The sequence below is a fragment of the Grus americana genome, chromosome 8 (genome assembly GCF_028858705.1).
Source record: "Grus americana isolate bGruAme1 chromosome 8, bGruAme1.mat, whole genome shotgun sequence".
Lineage (NCBI taxonomy): Eukaryota > Metazoa > Chordata > Aves > Gruiformes > Gruidae > Grus > Grus americana.
This window is the reverse complement of record NC_072859.1, coordinates 4274435-4291112: the sequence shown is the minus strand read 5'-3', so window position 1 is coordinate 4291112 and position 16678 is coordinate 4274435. Positions and strand designations below refer to the sequence as shown.

General features: G+C 43.8%; 1 protein-coding gene across 1 annotated transcript in view; it reads left to right on the top strand.

Annotated features, from left to right (window-relative positions):
- RGL1 (ral guanine nucleotide dissociation stimulator like 1) overlaps positions 1-16678 on the top strand; it is an 81869-nt gene that overhangs the window by 59337 nt on the left and 5854 nt on the right. The window contains exons 6-15 of the mRNA XM_054832965.1: positions 194-318; positions 1009-1224; positions 4991-5094; positions 6256-6340; positions 8623-8712; positions 10570-10656; positions 11755-11787; positions 13289-13410; positions 14250-14339; positions 16263-16449. Of these exons, the coding sequence (XP_054688940.1) occupies positions 194-318; positions 1009-1224; positions 4991-5094; positions 6256-6340; positions 8623-8712; positions 10570-10656; positions 11755-11787; positions 13289-13410; positions 14250-14339; positions 16263-16449 (1139 nt within the window). The remainder of the gene's footprint in view (positions 1-193; positions 319-1008; positions 1225-4990; positions 5095-6255; positions 6341-8622; positions 8713-10569; positions 10657-11754; positions 11788-13288; positions 13411-14249; positions 14340-16262; positions 16450-16678) is intronic.

Here is a 16678-nt window from a genome sequence, read left to right as displayed (position 1 = left end):
CTTTTATTTGCCAATTTAATCTTCTGCTTGTCATCTTTCTAACTAAAATATGCAGCACAGTGGGGCCATTACATCAGGCAGGACCCTTTGGGCGTTCTGTTCTAAATATACAGTGATGTTTTAAAATAAACATCTGCTTTGATTCACTGTTTGCTGGATAAATTTACTAAGTCGTGTTTTTCACCCTGGACAGATGGATTCCATATCACTTCCCCCTGTAACCTATCCGATGAAGAGGAACTGGAGATCACCAGTCCAGATGAATTCTCCTCTTTCCAAGAAGACCTTGTGGCCGAACAGTTGACGTACATGGATGCAGTACGTAGAGTATATTTACCGCTTGAAATGCTAGGAGAACTAGTGCTGGGCTTCTAAAATATTTTTTTTTTTTTAAAGTTATGTCAATATAAGTATAATGTTCCAGAACAGGTCTGTTGTTGGGACACAGAACACAGCTCCGCTTGGTTACCCAAACTTGTTTTGTTCATTGGTTTTTTTTTTTTTTTTCTTCAGTCATTCTGAAGGTTTTTTGGTGGGGTTTTTGTTGTTGTTGTTGGTTGTTTTGTTTTTGGTTTTTTAAAGTATGAATGTATACTGTGTAGCCTTTTTTTGTGAAGTTTAATATTTGACACCTGAGAATTAGCACATTTTGACTACATTGCTGCCTGGCCTAAAGATGTATATGCAGTCTTAATGGTAGTGCTCTCGCTTGCTTTGTCTGTATCCATCTCCCTCAAAATATCATTATGTAAAAAATTTTCCCTTTGGTTCTGCAACTGATACAAAGGTGTCTCTTATTTTCCCAGGACTGTTTAGCTGACAGTTCCTTTAGGGCATCAAGCCTATAAAGAGTATGCCAAAGTGTATACTTCAAGAGACAACAAATATTTACCTTTTAATACCATATTAGATTTAGATCCAATTTGTACTGTAAACATGCATTTCTTTTTGTGGACAACAGAGATCTCGGAGAATCCTGCTGACTTAGATACCTCTATTTCACTCTAGATGCTCTTCAAGAAAGTTGTGCCTTACCACTGCTTGGGATGCATCTGGTCTCAAAGAGATAAGAAAGAATATAAGCACCTGGCACCTACCATCAGAGCCACCATTGCTCAGTTCAACACAGTTACCAAATGTGTTGTCAGCACTATCCTGAAGAGCAAACAACTCAAAGGACAGCAAAGAGCCAAGATCATTGAGAAGTGGATTCATATTGCACATGTAAAGCATTTATTCTAGACTGTTTAATGTTCCTTGCGCGGGTGCCTTGGAGTTGGGAGGGGAGAAAGGGGTTGTATGCGTTGGTCCCAGGCCAGTGAACATCTTTGCTCTAATTCTTTCTGGTTTTGACTGACTTTCTTTGTAATAGCAGATGGATTATTGCCTTTCCTCTCCTTAGTTCCTTCCCCACCATGGAAATGGGGTTGAGGCACATACTGTGCCTTGCAGGTGGGGAGTGCCATACACACATATACATGTAATGGTTGTGGTAAGACAGGTATAAATTCAACCAGTTCACCTCCCTAGGAATAAAATACTGCTCGTATCGGTGAAAGAAGCAACGGTTGGTATCATCCAAAGGTTAGACTTGTTTTCAGAGGCAAGTTCAACAAGAACGGATTAGGACTGGCAGTGGTGCAGGCAGCGGCACAGTCAGACTAAGCTTTGTGCTTTATCTGCCTTCGGCCGTTCATGTTCGGTCAGCGAGCGTCGCGTCAACACCATGAGAGTTGAAATTGGGTATGGTGGAAGACAGCACAACTGTTAGTGTTTCCATACATTTATATACGTGTGTATATATGAAAGTAAAGTAAATACAAGGTTGTAAGTAAGCGCAGACAAAGCTAACTTGTAGGAAGCCTCTCTAACATGGAAAAAATGAAATTATTGTTTGTACTCTTTTGTTTTGAAAAATTCTTGAGGCTGAAAAGTCATTTGCCTACTGAGTTATTCACAGTTTACATCGGGTATACAAAGCAGCTGGGTTTTGAGGAGGTGAGAGGCGCAAGCAGTGACCAGAAAAAGTAGGTAGAGTTGCAGTATGGCACCACTCTCCTCATCTTCTTACCTTTCTGCTGTATCACTGTCTCACATGATTCTCTAACGCGTTTTTACTCTCTGCTTCAATTCCTTTGTCTTGTAGCAGATTGTGTGTTTCTTAATCTTTTTGCGAAAGGCTTTTGCATGCCTTCTTTACGTAACTCTAGTTTGCTAATTTCTTAGATTTTATCTTTAATATTTTACTGTAACCTTTTTAACTCCCCTCAGAGCCCTGGGCAGCTGGCAGTAAACTAGATCTCTCTTTTGAAGAGAACATTTCAAACGCTTTCATAAGGCTGCGTGTTGACTTTTGTTTTAAGAATCACACGGATTCTTTCCGAGCTATACAAAAATAAGCAGTCGTAAAAAAAAACCTCAAGCCAAACCGAGGCTTTCCAACCTTGACAATGCACTTCTGTGCTTCCAGAGGCGGTATTGTTAGTCCTGGCACCTAAGCTCTGGCAACTGCATAGTTCAGGAAACTGGTATGGGGAAATAGGCTTTCACCTCTCTTTTGGCACTGACGCCGACTCGGTTTTTGTTATCATCTGATGGCTGCTTTATAGCCCGTGTGAATGGATTGGGAAGTTTGATGCCTATTTGCTGCGCACAGATCTTTCGGTTGCAGAGGGAACCAGTGCCCTTATGGGGCAGACTGGTCTGGGCGAGCAAGTAGGAGCAGCTTCCTGCTCATCGTGGCTCAGCAGGGAGGCTCGGGGAAGCCGGGACAGGCACCGTGCTCATCGTACTTGTTCTGGGGATGGAGAACTTTGTTCTCCACCTCTGTTGATTCAGTGCTTCTCCCTTTACTTAATTTATACACATAATTAAATACTCCAGTCTTAGCTAAGCACTTGAAAAATGCATGTGCACGCTCTACAAAATAATTGCACACGTAGAACAGCTAGTTGCATATATACTTAGCCACCCACTTCTGAAGAAAGTTGCTTGCTTTGTGCATGCAAATGAGCATTTTGAATAGTTAGATGCCTGAATTAGAAAATAATCCACTCATTAAAGTGCAGTTATTCACTGACAGCTAACTCTGTAGCTTAGCAGCATGGAGTTCCATGTTTGTTATCTCTTCGTGACTTTTGGATCCAGTTTCTTGGTTTACAAGATAAACTGAATACTTTTTCTAACTGCCAGCCCTCTCCGCTCCACCCAGATCTAAGGTTCCTGAGCAGGAGCAGCCAATTTCACTCACGCAATATTTTCTTTCAAAATAAAAAGTAAAAATGAAATCATTAATGTCCTGTTATGCTAAATTTTTTAAAATCAAAGTTGCTTCTGCACAGGATTCTTTCTGGTTTTCCCTTTGTGAAGGACACAGCAGGAAACCAAGTTATTCAAAGCAGCCTTAAAAATTCTTCTTATATACAAATGAAAGCTTGCTGAAGTTTATTCTGCAGTCAGTTAAATCATTGAGAACACAAAATCCAATACCGAATTCCTAATGTGCTTTAAATTATGCAACATGCAATTAAGATGCTTCCAAATTGGATCTTCCAGTCCAAACTCCTGTGGTATTTGGGGGGAAAAAAAAAAAAAAGAAATGCTAAGAATTTGTGCCTCTTAATCTATGTTCTCCTCAGCTTGAATTTCAAGTTGAACATAAAGAAAGAAGGATCTTCCTCTCAAATGTGTCAGTCTGTGAAGAAGAGCTGTCAGGTGGCTTCTTTGGCCCCAAACCATGCAAAAATAGCTCTGAGGTCTCGTGTGCCCCACCACATGATCTTGAACTTGGTCTTTATCTAGCCTCACTGCTAACCTGCTCCACGTGCAGTCTTCTTAAGCCAGACTTTGTTAAATGTAGCCTCCTAAGTTGCACAGAGATTTATTTATTTTGTTTTAGGTAAATAAATGGGAGTAAACATACTTCCCTTAGTTGTTCAGTCAATTTTAATGCAACTCCTGAACAGAGTGGCTGATACATTGAGGGCCGACTAAGGTTGCTTTCCATTTGTTCAGTCCAACAAAGGAAATAAATTACGTCTATTTTCACTGTAAGGATCCTTTACATAATCGACGTTATTAGTGTAATTGTCAGCCCCATAAAAATTTGCAGAGGTGGAATCGTAGTTTGAATACGTTCTCATCTACACGCACCAGTCAGATTGGCATGTGTTTTTGTCTGCTTCGTTTGTGTACAGACACCTGTTTGTCTGAGCTCGTATTTGCAAGAGTTTAAGTCTGTGGTGCCTGTGCTCTGGTTCGTGAGCCGCCAACAGATTTACAGGAGTTCCTTGAAGACTTCCCCTCCTCTCCTTGCTTCCATCTGCTTTACCAGGAATCTCTGCTTTTTTTTTTTTTTTTTTTTCTTTTTCAGAATTAAATGTTTTCAGTGTCATTTTCCATCAAAGCTTTTGCCACAGAGAAGCCGCATGAGAAATGTCTATGAACGAGTCTCTCTGTTAGGATTTGATTCCACCTCGGGAAAAGCTGGGAAGGTTTTTCTCTTTAACAGTGTGCACATACTCGAATAACAGGTTATTCCTTTGCATGTCTTTATTTTTAATTGACACTTAGATGATTGAGGGTTTACATTTTAAATACCACATACAAAGAGGCAAAGCCTGGTTTTTCCCCTAAAGGGTAGAAGGGATTGGTAAGTATAAAGAACTTTTTAAGTGTAACATTTGTGCTTTTAGCCTGGCTTCATGGACTCAGTTCCACTTTTATTTTTACTAGGAGAACTGGAAGCTGTAACACTGCAACATCACCACAAATACATGAAAGTGAGGAAAACAAGATCTAAGTGCCAAAGCCCATAAAGTGTTTGGTGGCTGTAAGGGGGAGTGATATTTTTGATGCTCAATATTTGTACAGCTGTCTGCTTAGCAGCGAGAACGTGTAGCAAGCATGACACCGGTCAAACGGAAGAGCACTAGCGTATTTGTAATGCTGACATTTAATGCTCCTGTATTTCTAACCGCTCCTTTCACAGGAATGTAGGATCCTGAAGAATTTTTCCTCCTTGAGGGCCATCATTTCAGCACTGCAGTCCAACTCCATCTATCGGCTAAAGAAGACCTGGGCGTGTGTTCCAAAGTAAGCTTCCCCCTCTGCTCCTCAGGCTAGCCTCAAACAAAGGCAAAAAGCTCAGTGCTCCCTCTTTTCATCTTGTTCTTCTCAGTCTTCCTATTCCGCTCCTTCGTGGACATCTCTTCTCTTAGAAGAACATTTCATTCCTGTGACGCTCAGACCCCTTTTTGGGTCTGCTGTGAGTTCCTCTCACATTAAGGGGATAACCTGTCCTCAGGGATAGTGGGTCTCTTCTGTCCTTTACAGCATACAGAATCTTCCACAACCTGTGTTGAAAAACGATGAGGCTGGCTACTCACCCAGCTCATGCACAGCGCTCTCAGAAGGTCAGAGAAAGGGCACCATGATGCTTGCCTGTTGTCTTCTCTTCCATGAAGTTGGAGGAGGTCTAGGTTACTACAAGCCCTCGCTAATCCTCTCCTGGTCCTGACATTTCCTTAAGATACATCCCCAAACTACAAAATCCAAATCTGTACTGAAGCCAACACTTCTTACAGGGGAATACCTTTTTGTGCAATTGGCCACACAGACACCAGAAGTCTCTGTGTAGGAAAGATGGTGCTCTGCTTGTTCAGCTTGGGAGGAATAGATTTCTTTCTTTTGCCTTTGAGAAACAAGGAAAAGCGTGACTCTGCCATGCACTATACATCTGCATTTCCCCTAGAGAGAGGTGGGGCTTTCCTTCGGCTGCCCTGCGTTCCTGTTCCTGATCAAAATATTGCCGTCTTGTGTTTATAGTGTTGGGCAAGAGAAAGGGACTTGTGCACTTAAATGCTTCTAGCTTTCCAGAGTGCATGGAACAGGGCAAAACCGAAGTACTTGGGATACCTCTCACAGCTATTGTCCTGTTCCTTTGTACACATTTATCGCCTTTCTTACAAGAATCTCATACCCCTCGGTGTGTTCGCACACCCTGAGCAGGGTTTCCATACCTATGGCATTTCTTTGTGATGCTGTCGAATAAAGCCTGACTTTACTGGGAGCACCAGAATATCCCAGGAAGGTTCCTAGTAGACGTGCAGCATCTCATTGGATACATTGTGGTGGTGGTGGTATCTTGTATATGCCCAACTGTTAACAATTCATGGGAAGGAAAAAAAAATAGTAATCAGATCTGATTTAGAGTGCTTACTAATAACCTAAATGATTTTATCTTTTCCTGTACAGGGACATAGTGCTGATGTTCGAAGAGCTCTCTGATATCTTCTCAGACCATGACAATTATTTGACAAGTAGGGAGCTGCTAATGAAGGTGAGAATTGGCTCAAGTTGCAAGACTTGTGATCAAAGCTTTTTCTAACCAGCTGCCAAAGCTCATCTCTCCCTGAGCCACCGTATGCGGTGCTTCAGGGAAGACAGGTCTGTAAAACTTGTGCTTTTCTGCGGGGATCAGAGGTGATTTCGTTGTTCCTGAAAGAACCCACGCTAGCCTTAGCCTCGACGCTGGTAATGCTGCCTTGGGCACGGTGATGTCTAGCTCAAGAAGAACTCTGCGCGCCGTGTCTGGGATAGCGCTGGAGCCACAACCAGAGTGAAGAGGTGCCGCACAGTGCCATTGCGCTGAGTGACAAATCAGCGCTTTGGCTTTATGCTGCTCTGCACAGGGAGCTGAACTGCCAGCTCGTGCACCCTCAGGTTTGCACCAGTGAGTGCAGAGCAGCTCCAAACGAGATTCTCGACTAGGTTGCACCACTGTAGTGCTTTTGACTTCACTGGAACAATGCCACTTAGCTTCAGCTGAGGAATTAAACCAAGATGTTTATCCGACTATCCCGTACCTTTCTTGGAACTAGAAAACAGGGCTGGGAATTTCGAAGGAACAGGCTTCCTGCTCTGTGTGTGGCCAGATGGACAACAAAGCAGGCTCTGTCTGAAACAGTTTGACTTGTGCGCTCTCCTGGGCGAACCCCAACAAGCTTAAGAGCTTGAAAGGAGTGGGGAAGAATAGAGGGAAAGGTTACGTTCTGTAAAAACTAAGGAATGTTTGTAGCAGTTTTCTCTGTTTACATACAAAAGTTTCTATAAACTGGCTAACCAGTTTAGGTTTTGGCAATTCCCTCCGGTCTGTCTGGTGTTTGTACCTTACCCCTCGCCTTGGTATCTGAAACGCTGTGTTTTGCTCAGGAATGATGGGTGAGCACATTCAAACCTGTCGGTCTGTTTTGTTTATCATCCATTTATCAACATCTGTAGCTCAATTTTAAAGCAGGTGAGACAATAATAAGCATAGAGGGGAAAGTGTGTGTTCAGAATAGCTTATTTAACTAACTATTAAAACCACAAAACAACAACTCAATCTGAGCCCAGACGTTCTGGCTCCCACCAAATCACCCTCTCCAGCTGCTGTAAGTAGATTTACAAAACAGTTTGAAAGCAGCGAGAGGAGAAAAAATTCCACAGAATAGCTAGAACCTCTCTCCTACTTCTCGTCTCGGACCGTTTTGTATTGATCGGAGGGTTAATGTCCACTGACTCCTTAAAGTCCTTGTTTGCTTTGACTATAAATAGTCTCTCTAGGGAAGCCGTGATTGACCTTGCCTATCCATCCTGAAAATTTAAGCGTAGAGCGGAGAAAATGCCGTATGAAACAGGTTGGCCGGCACGGAGAGGGAGCACTGTGTTCTCTCCTCCCCAAAGAAGGGCTCTGCTGCGAGCTGCAGTTTCAGCTTCTGCGCCTGCCCGCCGGCTGCTGTTAGACAATCTCGAGGTTACCTTTCGGTATCTTGAAGATGTTGAGACACCACTTCTTTTTCATTTGCTCCTGGTTTTCAGCTGAGGAAGGAAATACAGAATTTGAGTGATGCGTTCATTAACCGTGACTGAGAAGTAAACATTGTAATGAGAGGATCTTTGCAAGTCTCTTGAAAAGATACTGATAATGATTCATGCTCCATCTATCCGGCCACTGGAAAAAATAACAGTAACTCCCAGCATCCCTTATGGATCCAGGGAAATGAAGGCTACAGCTCTGTTGTGAAATAGCTCATCCATTCATAGGAAAGCTTGAATTGTGGAGATGAAAACCTTTTGCTTCCATTTCCTGCGTGGTTTTGGATTAGTCAATAAACCACAGAGGGCAGTTGCTGGATCTCTATGTTGCGGCGTAAGAAAAACAACAAAGCGTTACGTAAAATAGAGATGTTTACTCGTAGCAGTCCTGATTAGGAAATTAAACAGAAATCCTGAGGTCAAGAGTGTCAGGATAGAGTTCAGAGAAGCATCTGGACACCTGAAGTATATCTAAGCTTCTCGGATTTAAACCCTCAGGAGATTTTCAGCAGCACTTAGCTTGGCTGGAGTAGAGTTATTTTGCAGAAAAATTCCCTTATGGTCATCTTGTGGGATTTTGTCCAAAATTCCCAATTAGAGTCCCAGAAAATTAGCACGTGAATGTATACCTGCATGTACCTGCACAGCAAATATTTTTGCTGGCCTAGCTTGCCTAGTTAAGTGTATTTACAATTATTTTACACAAAGGTCGTTGCCAGCTTACCACTTGGCTCCTCCATTAATTGCCTTTTAATTCCTTTACAGGAAGGAACATCCAAATTTGCAAATCTGGACAGCAGTGTGAAAGAAAATCAGAAAAGGACACAGAGACGACTGCAACTTCAAAAAGATATGGTGTGTTTGGGGTCCTTTTCTGACCCTTTTTGAACTGCTAACATGATTAACCCTAATTGGTGAATTATATAAGAAGCAAAATCTGGAAAGGTATTTGCCAAAGCGAGCGTGCAGTAGGTAATGCTCTTGAATGTGCCCTCTGTCGAGCAAAACAATCACATCGATGCTATCGATCAGCTGATACAAACCAACTGAACCGAAAGGTTTAGATAGAACGTGCAGTCAGAATATTCGTCCCTGTAAATATATGCATTTCCCTTATGCTGCGGATTGGAGTAAGCAGGTAACACTATGTGTGCGTATATATATAATGCGCATAGCTATAAAGACGATCCCACGCGTGCTTACATCTGTACATATAAACAGCTACAAAGTGGGATTCATGCTGCACCCAGCTCAAGCTGTATGGCCCGCGCCGAGCCCTAACAGCTCTGGTTTTTAGCGCAACCCAGCTGTCCTTTTACGCCGGTAACACCCGCCTGCGTACTGCAGCGCTGGAGGAAATGGCTATGCAAAGCATCAGCGTAGCTAGTGCGTTCAGCGAGCCGACTTCAGGATCCGGTGGCTGTACGCAGGGGCCACGTTACGTTCCCTGGTGCCGGTTTTCCCCCCGTCCCCCGTGAGGGGTAACTGGGTGTATGGGCTCCCTGCTCCCGTTCCCGCTCGCATTTGCTTCGCATCCCAGCCAGCTGTTGGGGAGGGACGCTGAGCCAAGGGCTTGGCCTTAGTTTTAAGTCTTCCAGAAATTTACTAAACCCGTCATATAAAAGGGTAATAAATGATTGATGACTATAAACATGTGTTCATCGTTTTCAACTGTCTTGTTTCTATCCTACAAGAAAGAATTCCATTAACTACTCTTGTTACCCTTTAGACAGAACTATGGGAAAAGCCACTCAATTTTCATGTAGTAAAATATGTAACGTAAATACTGGAATTCTTGTGATAAAGAAAATGAGTTCTGGCCAGAGCAGAAATCTCTTTTAAACAGGCTCATGAAGCTTCTGACATACCAGCTTGAAAATTGCACAGACTTCTACAGAGATTGCTTTGTAAAATGTGTCCGGTTTCCAGTCTGCTGGTGAAAATGGCTTTTGTCTCAAAGTTGGCAAAGATTTAAAAGGACGAGGGGAGAGAAATCTGGGATAGGGAGGCAAAAGCACTGAATATGATTTTTTGTTTGTCTATTTGTTTGACTGAAAAAAATACAGATTCTTTGGGATGGTAGAAACAAGCGTTTTCTTCGCAAGCATAGAAGCAGCCTGAACTCTACAAGTGCTAGCAGTCTAGAAAGTTTAAAATGTGAATAATTACTATTAAAATGCAGTGAATGGCTGGGGAAAATGGTCACTTGGAGGAAAAAACCCTTGTGACTTGATTTGACTTGACTGTCGTCACATGGTATAACAACATCATTAAGTAAAAATCCTCTGGAATGAAGCAGAGAGAGAAGCTGCTTACAGAGGCCAGCCAGCAGCGTGCCCCAGCCCCTTCTCCTGTAGCAGGTAACCCATGGACCCTGTCCCCAGGGCCCAACGCTGCTTCCACAAGCAGGTTTCCTGGTGACCCACGGTTAGAAATCAGCGTATGGTCGTGATATTGTAACATAAAGCCACTTGGCAATATCTGTGAGAGCATCCCGCTCTCATTAGGGTTGGATTTAAATTCTCGATTAGATACTGAGGATGATGTAATGAAAGAAAACGTAATTTATAAGACCACTGCTTGGTTAAGCAGCCTACTTTTATTTCATTTCTTTATACGGGAGTATTCTAGCATCCTAATTATTACCATTTAGCATTCTAATTACTGCCATTTCTCAGTTAATTAATCCAACATTGCTCTGATCATTTGCAGGGAGTAATGCAAGGCACGGTTCCTTATCTTGGGACCTTCCTCACTGATCTCATCATGCTTGACACAGCCCTTCAGGACTATATTGAGGTAATTTGGGGCAATTTTTTTCAATCTTCAATACCCTCCCTGCCTTCCCTGGCACTGAGCGTGTTTGTTCCTGTATCTCCTACTGGTGTTCTTAGCAACAAGCATCTTGTGTGAATTTGAGTGCAGTTATCTCAAGGGACAAGCTTAGCACTGTATTTTGTCTTGTTTTCTTAGGTTAGAAAACGTGAAGAAAGTAGGCTTTCCGTTACTCCGTTTTATTTTTCTGAAAACAACTTTTTAGATGTAAAGATTTCTGTGAATAATTGGTAAAATACACAGAATTGTGAATTCAGCTCTTCAGACTGATCACCGACGTGCTTCAGTACTGACTCAGACGCATCTTTGCCCTAAAGTGATTAAAGACTTGGGGTTTTTTGGGTTTTTTTTTTTTTTCATTTCTCTTTTGCTGAACAAGCAGGGGGAACCAACCTAGCATAGGAAGGCAAAAAGGATCGCAAGAGAGTCTGGGGCCAATTTTCAAAGGTTTTGCTTCAAAGATTTTCAAGCACCTTTGAAAATTGGCCCCATTAAAGCGGACACTTGAGGAACCATCCTGCAGACCTCAGCCTTCGCTGCGCTGGGTTGGTGTTTATGACACTTCTCCCTGGGCTGGTAATGGTTGCAGGTTGGTTTGGTGGTTATTTGTTTTGCAAAACAGCACTAAGGTTGTTATATATCCATTTTCTTCGTGGCAGTTTCCCTTCTCTGCGTGCTTTGTGTTCAGCTGGTGTTTCTGAAAGTCACTGGGAACGCTGCTGAACGCACAGCACAGGCAAAAGCCAAGTCTGTCTCTTGCATGCAAAATCCTGCTGGCGTTCTTCGGCCCCGATCTCGACACAGCTTGTATGAGCATTCTTGTATTGGGCTTTTCTTCTTGGGCAGATTGCCATTTAGGCCACGAGGACAGAGATCCTTTAGAGACTGGGATAAATGAGTGCTGGGGTTTTTACCAGACCTGGAAACAGGTATTTTTAGAAGGTCCCTGCTCAGGGCAGGTCTGTGCTTTACATTAGCTTTGCTTACTTCATCCTGTTTGTGATTAAATTCAAGTGAGCATATGCTCTTCTACTCTGATCCCTTCTTCCTTCCTTCCAACAGGGTGGCCTGATAAATTTTGAGAAGAGGCGAAGGGTAAGTTGAATTTTCTGTGATTTTTAGTTTACCGATGCCGTCTTTTAGAGCGTTCTCTTGGCGAGGCCATTTGTCTTTGCTCAGGCACATACAACCGCCGCTAACTTTAACGCAAGTTGGCGAGGAAAGAACAGATCCCTGAAACACTGTAAGCCTCTGCCAGCCTGTGCGGGGCGGCGCAGGAAGAGAACCCACCCTTTAGGTGTGTGCGATAGGGGGCCGGGAGCTGCAGGCCGCTTACTTCCACGGGATTTGCATCCAGGGCGCGCGCATTCCCTCCGCTTGGTGTTCGTGGGAGTACGTGACGCGTATGTCCTACGTGTTGAGAGTAAATCAGACTCGGTGGCATGAGACCTTTGCTTTCCAGTTTGTAAACATCTTCCTTCTGCTGCAGTAAACTATTTGTAGGTAGGAGGCTGCAGAGAGGGAACTAGGTACACCAGACTGAGAAATAAATGGTATCAGTCTTTCCTTTCAGCCTGATCCTTGCTGGTCAGAGATAAGTGACGCTGCGTAGGAGTAAAGGTACTAGGGTTACATCCGTCTGAATGAAGTCATGCCAAATCTCCCTTCTGGGGTCTGAAAGCAAACTTGGATTTGGCTGTGCTGGAGCTATTTCCTTCCCTTAACTGCTCCCAGCTCTACAGACCACTTCTTGGACTTGCCTTGGATGTATAACTGCACGGCTCGGGACACTAATAATGAGAAACACGAGTTTCTCTGTGGTCATCAGTCCAGCTTCCTACAAACCGGTGGCAAAGCTGCCCTCTGAAGCGTGCCGAGTGCTCGGCTCCATTCCTGCATCCCGATTCTACGGCCCGCTCTAACACAAGGAGTTTTTAAGAATTAATTTGGCAAAGCGTGTACGTACGTGGAGTTACAGAAGAGCAGCGCATTCTGGTCACACCTATCAAGGGTAGCATTTTACGTTCCTCCGGTGCAAGTGCACAACGTGCAAAGCCGGGGAGGATCAGACACTGCTTTCACCGCAAGCAACCCTAATTATTACCCTTGCTTGCTGCCTGAGAACCACCTAAGCACAGAGCATGAGTCTTCTCTCGGAGCTGGTCCGGCCAGCGCAGGGGGGAGTGGGTAGGGTAATCGGAGGAACTTGTGACCCTTTGCTACGCCGGCTCCTAGAGGAACAACCGGCGGTGCTGCCGTTGGGTGGGTTTGCACCAGCATTCCAGTTCAGTTAGTACTTGGGAAAAGCTCTGCGGTCAAGTAGGATTCCTTGCGTTTGTCTTCTAATTTGAGCGTGTTTGATAAAATGTTCGCATTTTGGTGCACATTATGGATGCTGGAGGAAAAACGAGGGAAAAAAAAAAAGGCTTAATTGTTTGAAAAACTGGTTCTTGAAATAGTCGCTCAACTGAAACTGAACTTCAGGTCAGACTAAGGTTGTCCTGGATCTGTTGTTGCATGTGGTTAGTATACGAATGAGTCTGGCTTTTTCGTGTTTTCTAATTAGAATTCCTGTATGATTTTTTAATTTTCTTAGGAATTTGAAGTCATCGCCCAAATTAAGCTCTTGCAATCTGCATGTAACAGCTATTGCATGACACCAGACCAAAAATTCATCCAGTGGTTCAGAAGACAGGAACATTTAACTGAGGAGGAGAGGTAAGTTCTCCATCCACGTGGCAAAGCAGGCTTTTCTTACCCCACGCCTGCCTGCGGGGAGGTTATGGCAGCCTTTCGCTATCCTCTTACAGGAACTTACACATACTGCTGCTCAAGGAGAGTGGAAATAATCTGCCTTCTGCTAAACAGCTGTAGAAAACCTGTTGAGCACTTAGCAGGGTTTAGTTTTGAGATTGGAAATCAGGTTTTTGACTTTGAAATAGGATAGTCTGTTGTGTCTGGGCTGCCTGTGTGCCCAGACGCACGCTCAGAAGAGGATCCGAAGGGATGTCACGATGCAGTCACTGAGCGTTCGGCCGGTGGATGCGGGCAGCGGGTAGCCAAGGCAACGCAGAGCTCGCACCGGATAAATGTCCCCCGGGCGCTTGGGGTGGGTTTTCCAGCCCTGCTGAGTTCTGCGCTACTGCACGTGCTGCTAGGCCAACCCAAGAGAATTTATTTACAGCATTTTAATCTCTTCGCTGGGTGTTTGAACACCACTCTGCTGCACTAAGAGTGCAATCACAGATATATACTGAGTGGTCGTAAAAAAAAAATGTCCACTTATCCAAGATTCACATTAATTATTTTCTTGATTATTTTTGTTTTCAGTAAAACATCATCCAAAAAACCACTAGCTTTTAAAACTGTTATGAAGTGAAATGTCCCTTTCACCATGGTAAAATGCGGACAGAGCTAAGTTCCTCTTTGTGGGGTTGCAACTTTCTGTGATGTGAGAATAACTGAAGGTTTCTCGAATTTCTTGAACATTGCTACTTTGAGATCTATAACTAATAGTACTGTCAGTAAAATTTAACCCGGTGGCCTCTGTTCTGCAGTTACGGCCTTTCACGTGAGGCTGAAGCAGCTGCTAACACTAGCACCACATCGCCAAAATCTCGGAAAAGCATGGTGAAGAGGTTCAGCCTGTGAGTACGACGGGGCAGGGGGCGTTCGGTGTGTTAATACGAACCTGAATAAATCAAACAAGCAGTATTCGTTTCACCAGCTGAAAAACCTGGCTGGGGATCCAGACCACTGCATTACTTTAAGGAGACACTGTCAGCTAGAAATGCATACTTCTGTCTGAAGCTGTCCCTTTCTATTGTTATAAGTAGTCACGAGGATTATTAATGATGGAAGAGATTAGAAGCAAACAAGCTTTCCTAAGGTGTCAGAAAAAGGAACAATTTTAGTGCTGGATTATAAATTGAACATCTATTGTGTAATAACTTCCCTGAATGCAGTAGCAAAACAGAGTAAATGAGGATAAAGTCTGGCCTGTTATTAGTCTAATTTGCTATACACATGCAAAAAATTCCTTGCAGGATTTTAATATGAAAATTAAGGTTAGCAAAAAGGCATTTGGTAATAGAAACAATCAGCCTAACTGCCTTCAAGTTAGAGAAGGAAAAAAATCATGGGGATGCGGTCCAATGTAGACTAATACGGCAAAGATTCAAACAGGAGGTGGGTGGAGAACAGGGGCAGGCAGCTAAGCACACGCGGGAAACAATACGCTAGCAGGAATTCAGGGAAAGCTGCAGGGAACGAAAGCAGAGATCAAGGACCGAAGTAAAAATATCTTAAAGGTGAGAAATTTGAACCTGATGGGAGCAGAGGTATGGAGGGACTCCTACACAGCAGTGGCACGATTGAGATGAGGGCAAAATGATGAATTTAAAAGCACTGTCAGCTCTGAACTCTCCTTTCCTGCTTGGTCCTTGTGCAGGAATCAGCCGTTCACTTCACGGCAGCGCTACTGCAGGTTAGGCTCTGGAGGAAGAATAGATTTATTTTTTCAATCCAGAGTTTTGAGTTCTAATACGCCAAAAAAAAAAAAAATCCGGGCAGCTGTTTGGAAAGCGTTTCGATTAGTCCATCCGAGTCGGTGGTGATACGTCATGAGGACGTGAGCTTTGAAGATGACAGCGCCTGAACTCTCGGTGGCCTCTCGTTTCTGTCCCCCTTGGCGCGTGCCTAAGCCGTGCGTAGGAACTGTCGCTGCCGAGCACGGGCTTTATTCTCTCGTGTCTGACAGCGTCTCGGTGCTGTAGCGTTGTAATTTACCATATCGAGTTTGTTCGCGCTGTGCAGTCTTTGTCTAAAGAAGTGTTTAATCTGCACTTTGAATGTGTTTTGCAAATTAATATTGTAGAAAAGACTGGCGTAATTCATCTTGGAAACAGCGAGCGACACGTCTCTAAATGGTTTTAAATCATTAACTGCCTGCTGACATAGCATCTAATTCACCTTGCTTCTCTGCCTTACACATTATATGAGTTTGTTTCCTTTGACACTCCTTTAAATTTACTTGACCTGCATTTAGAAATGAGTTTCGGAGAGGGAGAGCCTATAATTGACACTTTCTTGTGATCTCCTCGTTGTGTACAGCTCTGTTCAGACTCTTAAAGAGAAACTGGGGTCTGTGGCACCTTTGTTGAGTGAAAGAATTTGCAGCGGGGATGAATCTGCCTCTGCACGTTAGTGCCTCTAACGTGCCCCTTGTCCCTTGGTTTGTAAACGCATCAAGTTTACGATCAATCATTTCCTGGCAAGTGAGTCTGAAAATTAATAAAATTAAGAAAACAACGAGGAGTCTCATTTGTGGGCATCAGCTCTGGCTTTGGCCTTGCAGCTGGTGGGTACGCTAGGTCAAGAAGGTATTGTCTTAGTGTGCAACTACCTCTCTTGACAACCCGTATAAACAACAGAGGAAATTAAAACAATAGGCCACTCCAGATAGGAAAACAAAACAATACGTAAGCTTTTTGAACCAAGCGACAGCTTTGCTCAGCCCAGCTCCGTTCTGCTTTCACTCACGGGCTTTTATGCTTTCTCTTCTCGCCTAGGCTGTTTCTGGGCTCCGAGGTGATCGCCAATAGCACACCCATCAAAGAGCAACGCAAACCTACTCCAAGTGGGAGCTCTGGTGAAAGCACGGACTCGGCCAGTGTTTCGTCATGTGAGCTTAATCACTCTGAATCTGAAGATGCCAGCGTCGCTCCTGTAGGCACTCCCGACGAGTCGCAGAACAAGGTACGGTCTGGGCAGCGTTGCCAGCGTAAATGGCCTGTGAGGGACTGTCGGCACTGCTGGTCTCGACTACAGCATGGCTTTTAGTGGAATGGAGGGACTCCAGAAGTAAATGTGTAAAAATGGAAGCAATCTGGTCAGGATTTCTGCAGAATCCCTGCTATGTTGCTGAGCTACAAGGCAGACTGAAGTTCTCCTTCCTTGAAACCAGGTTTTCCTGTGGTGTCCAGCA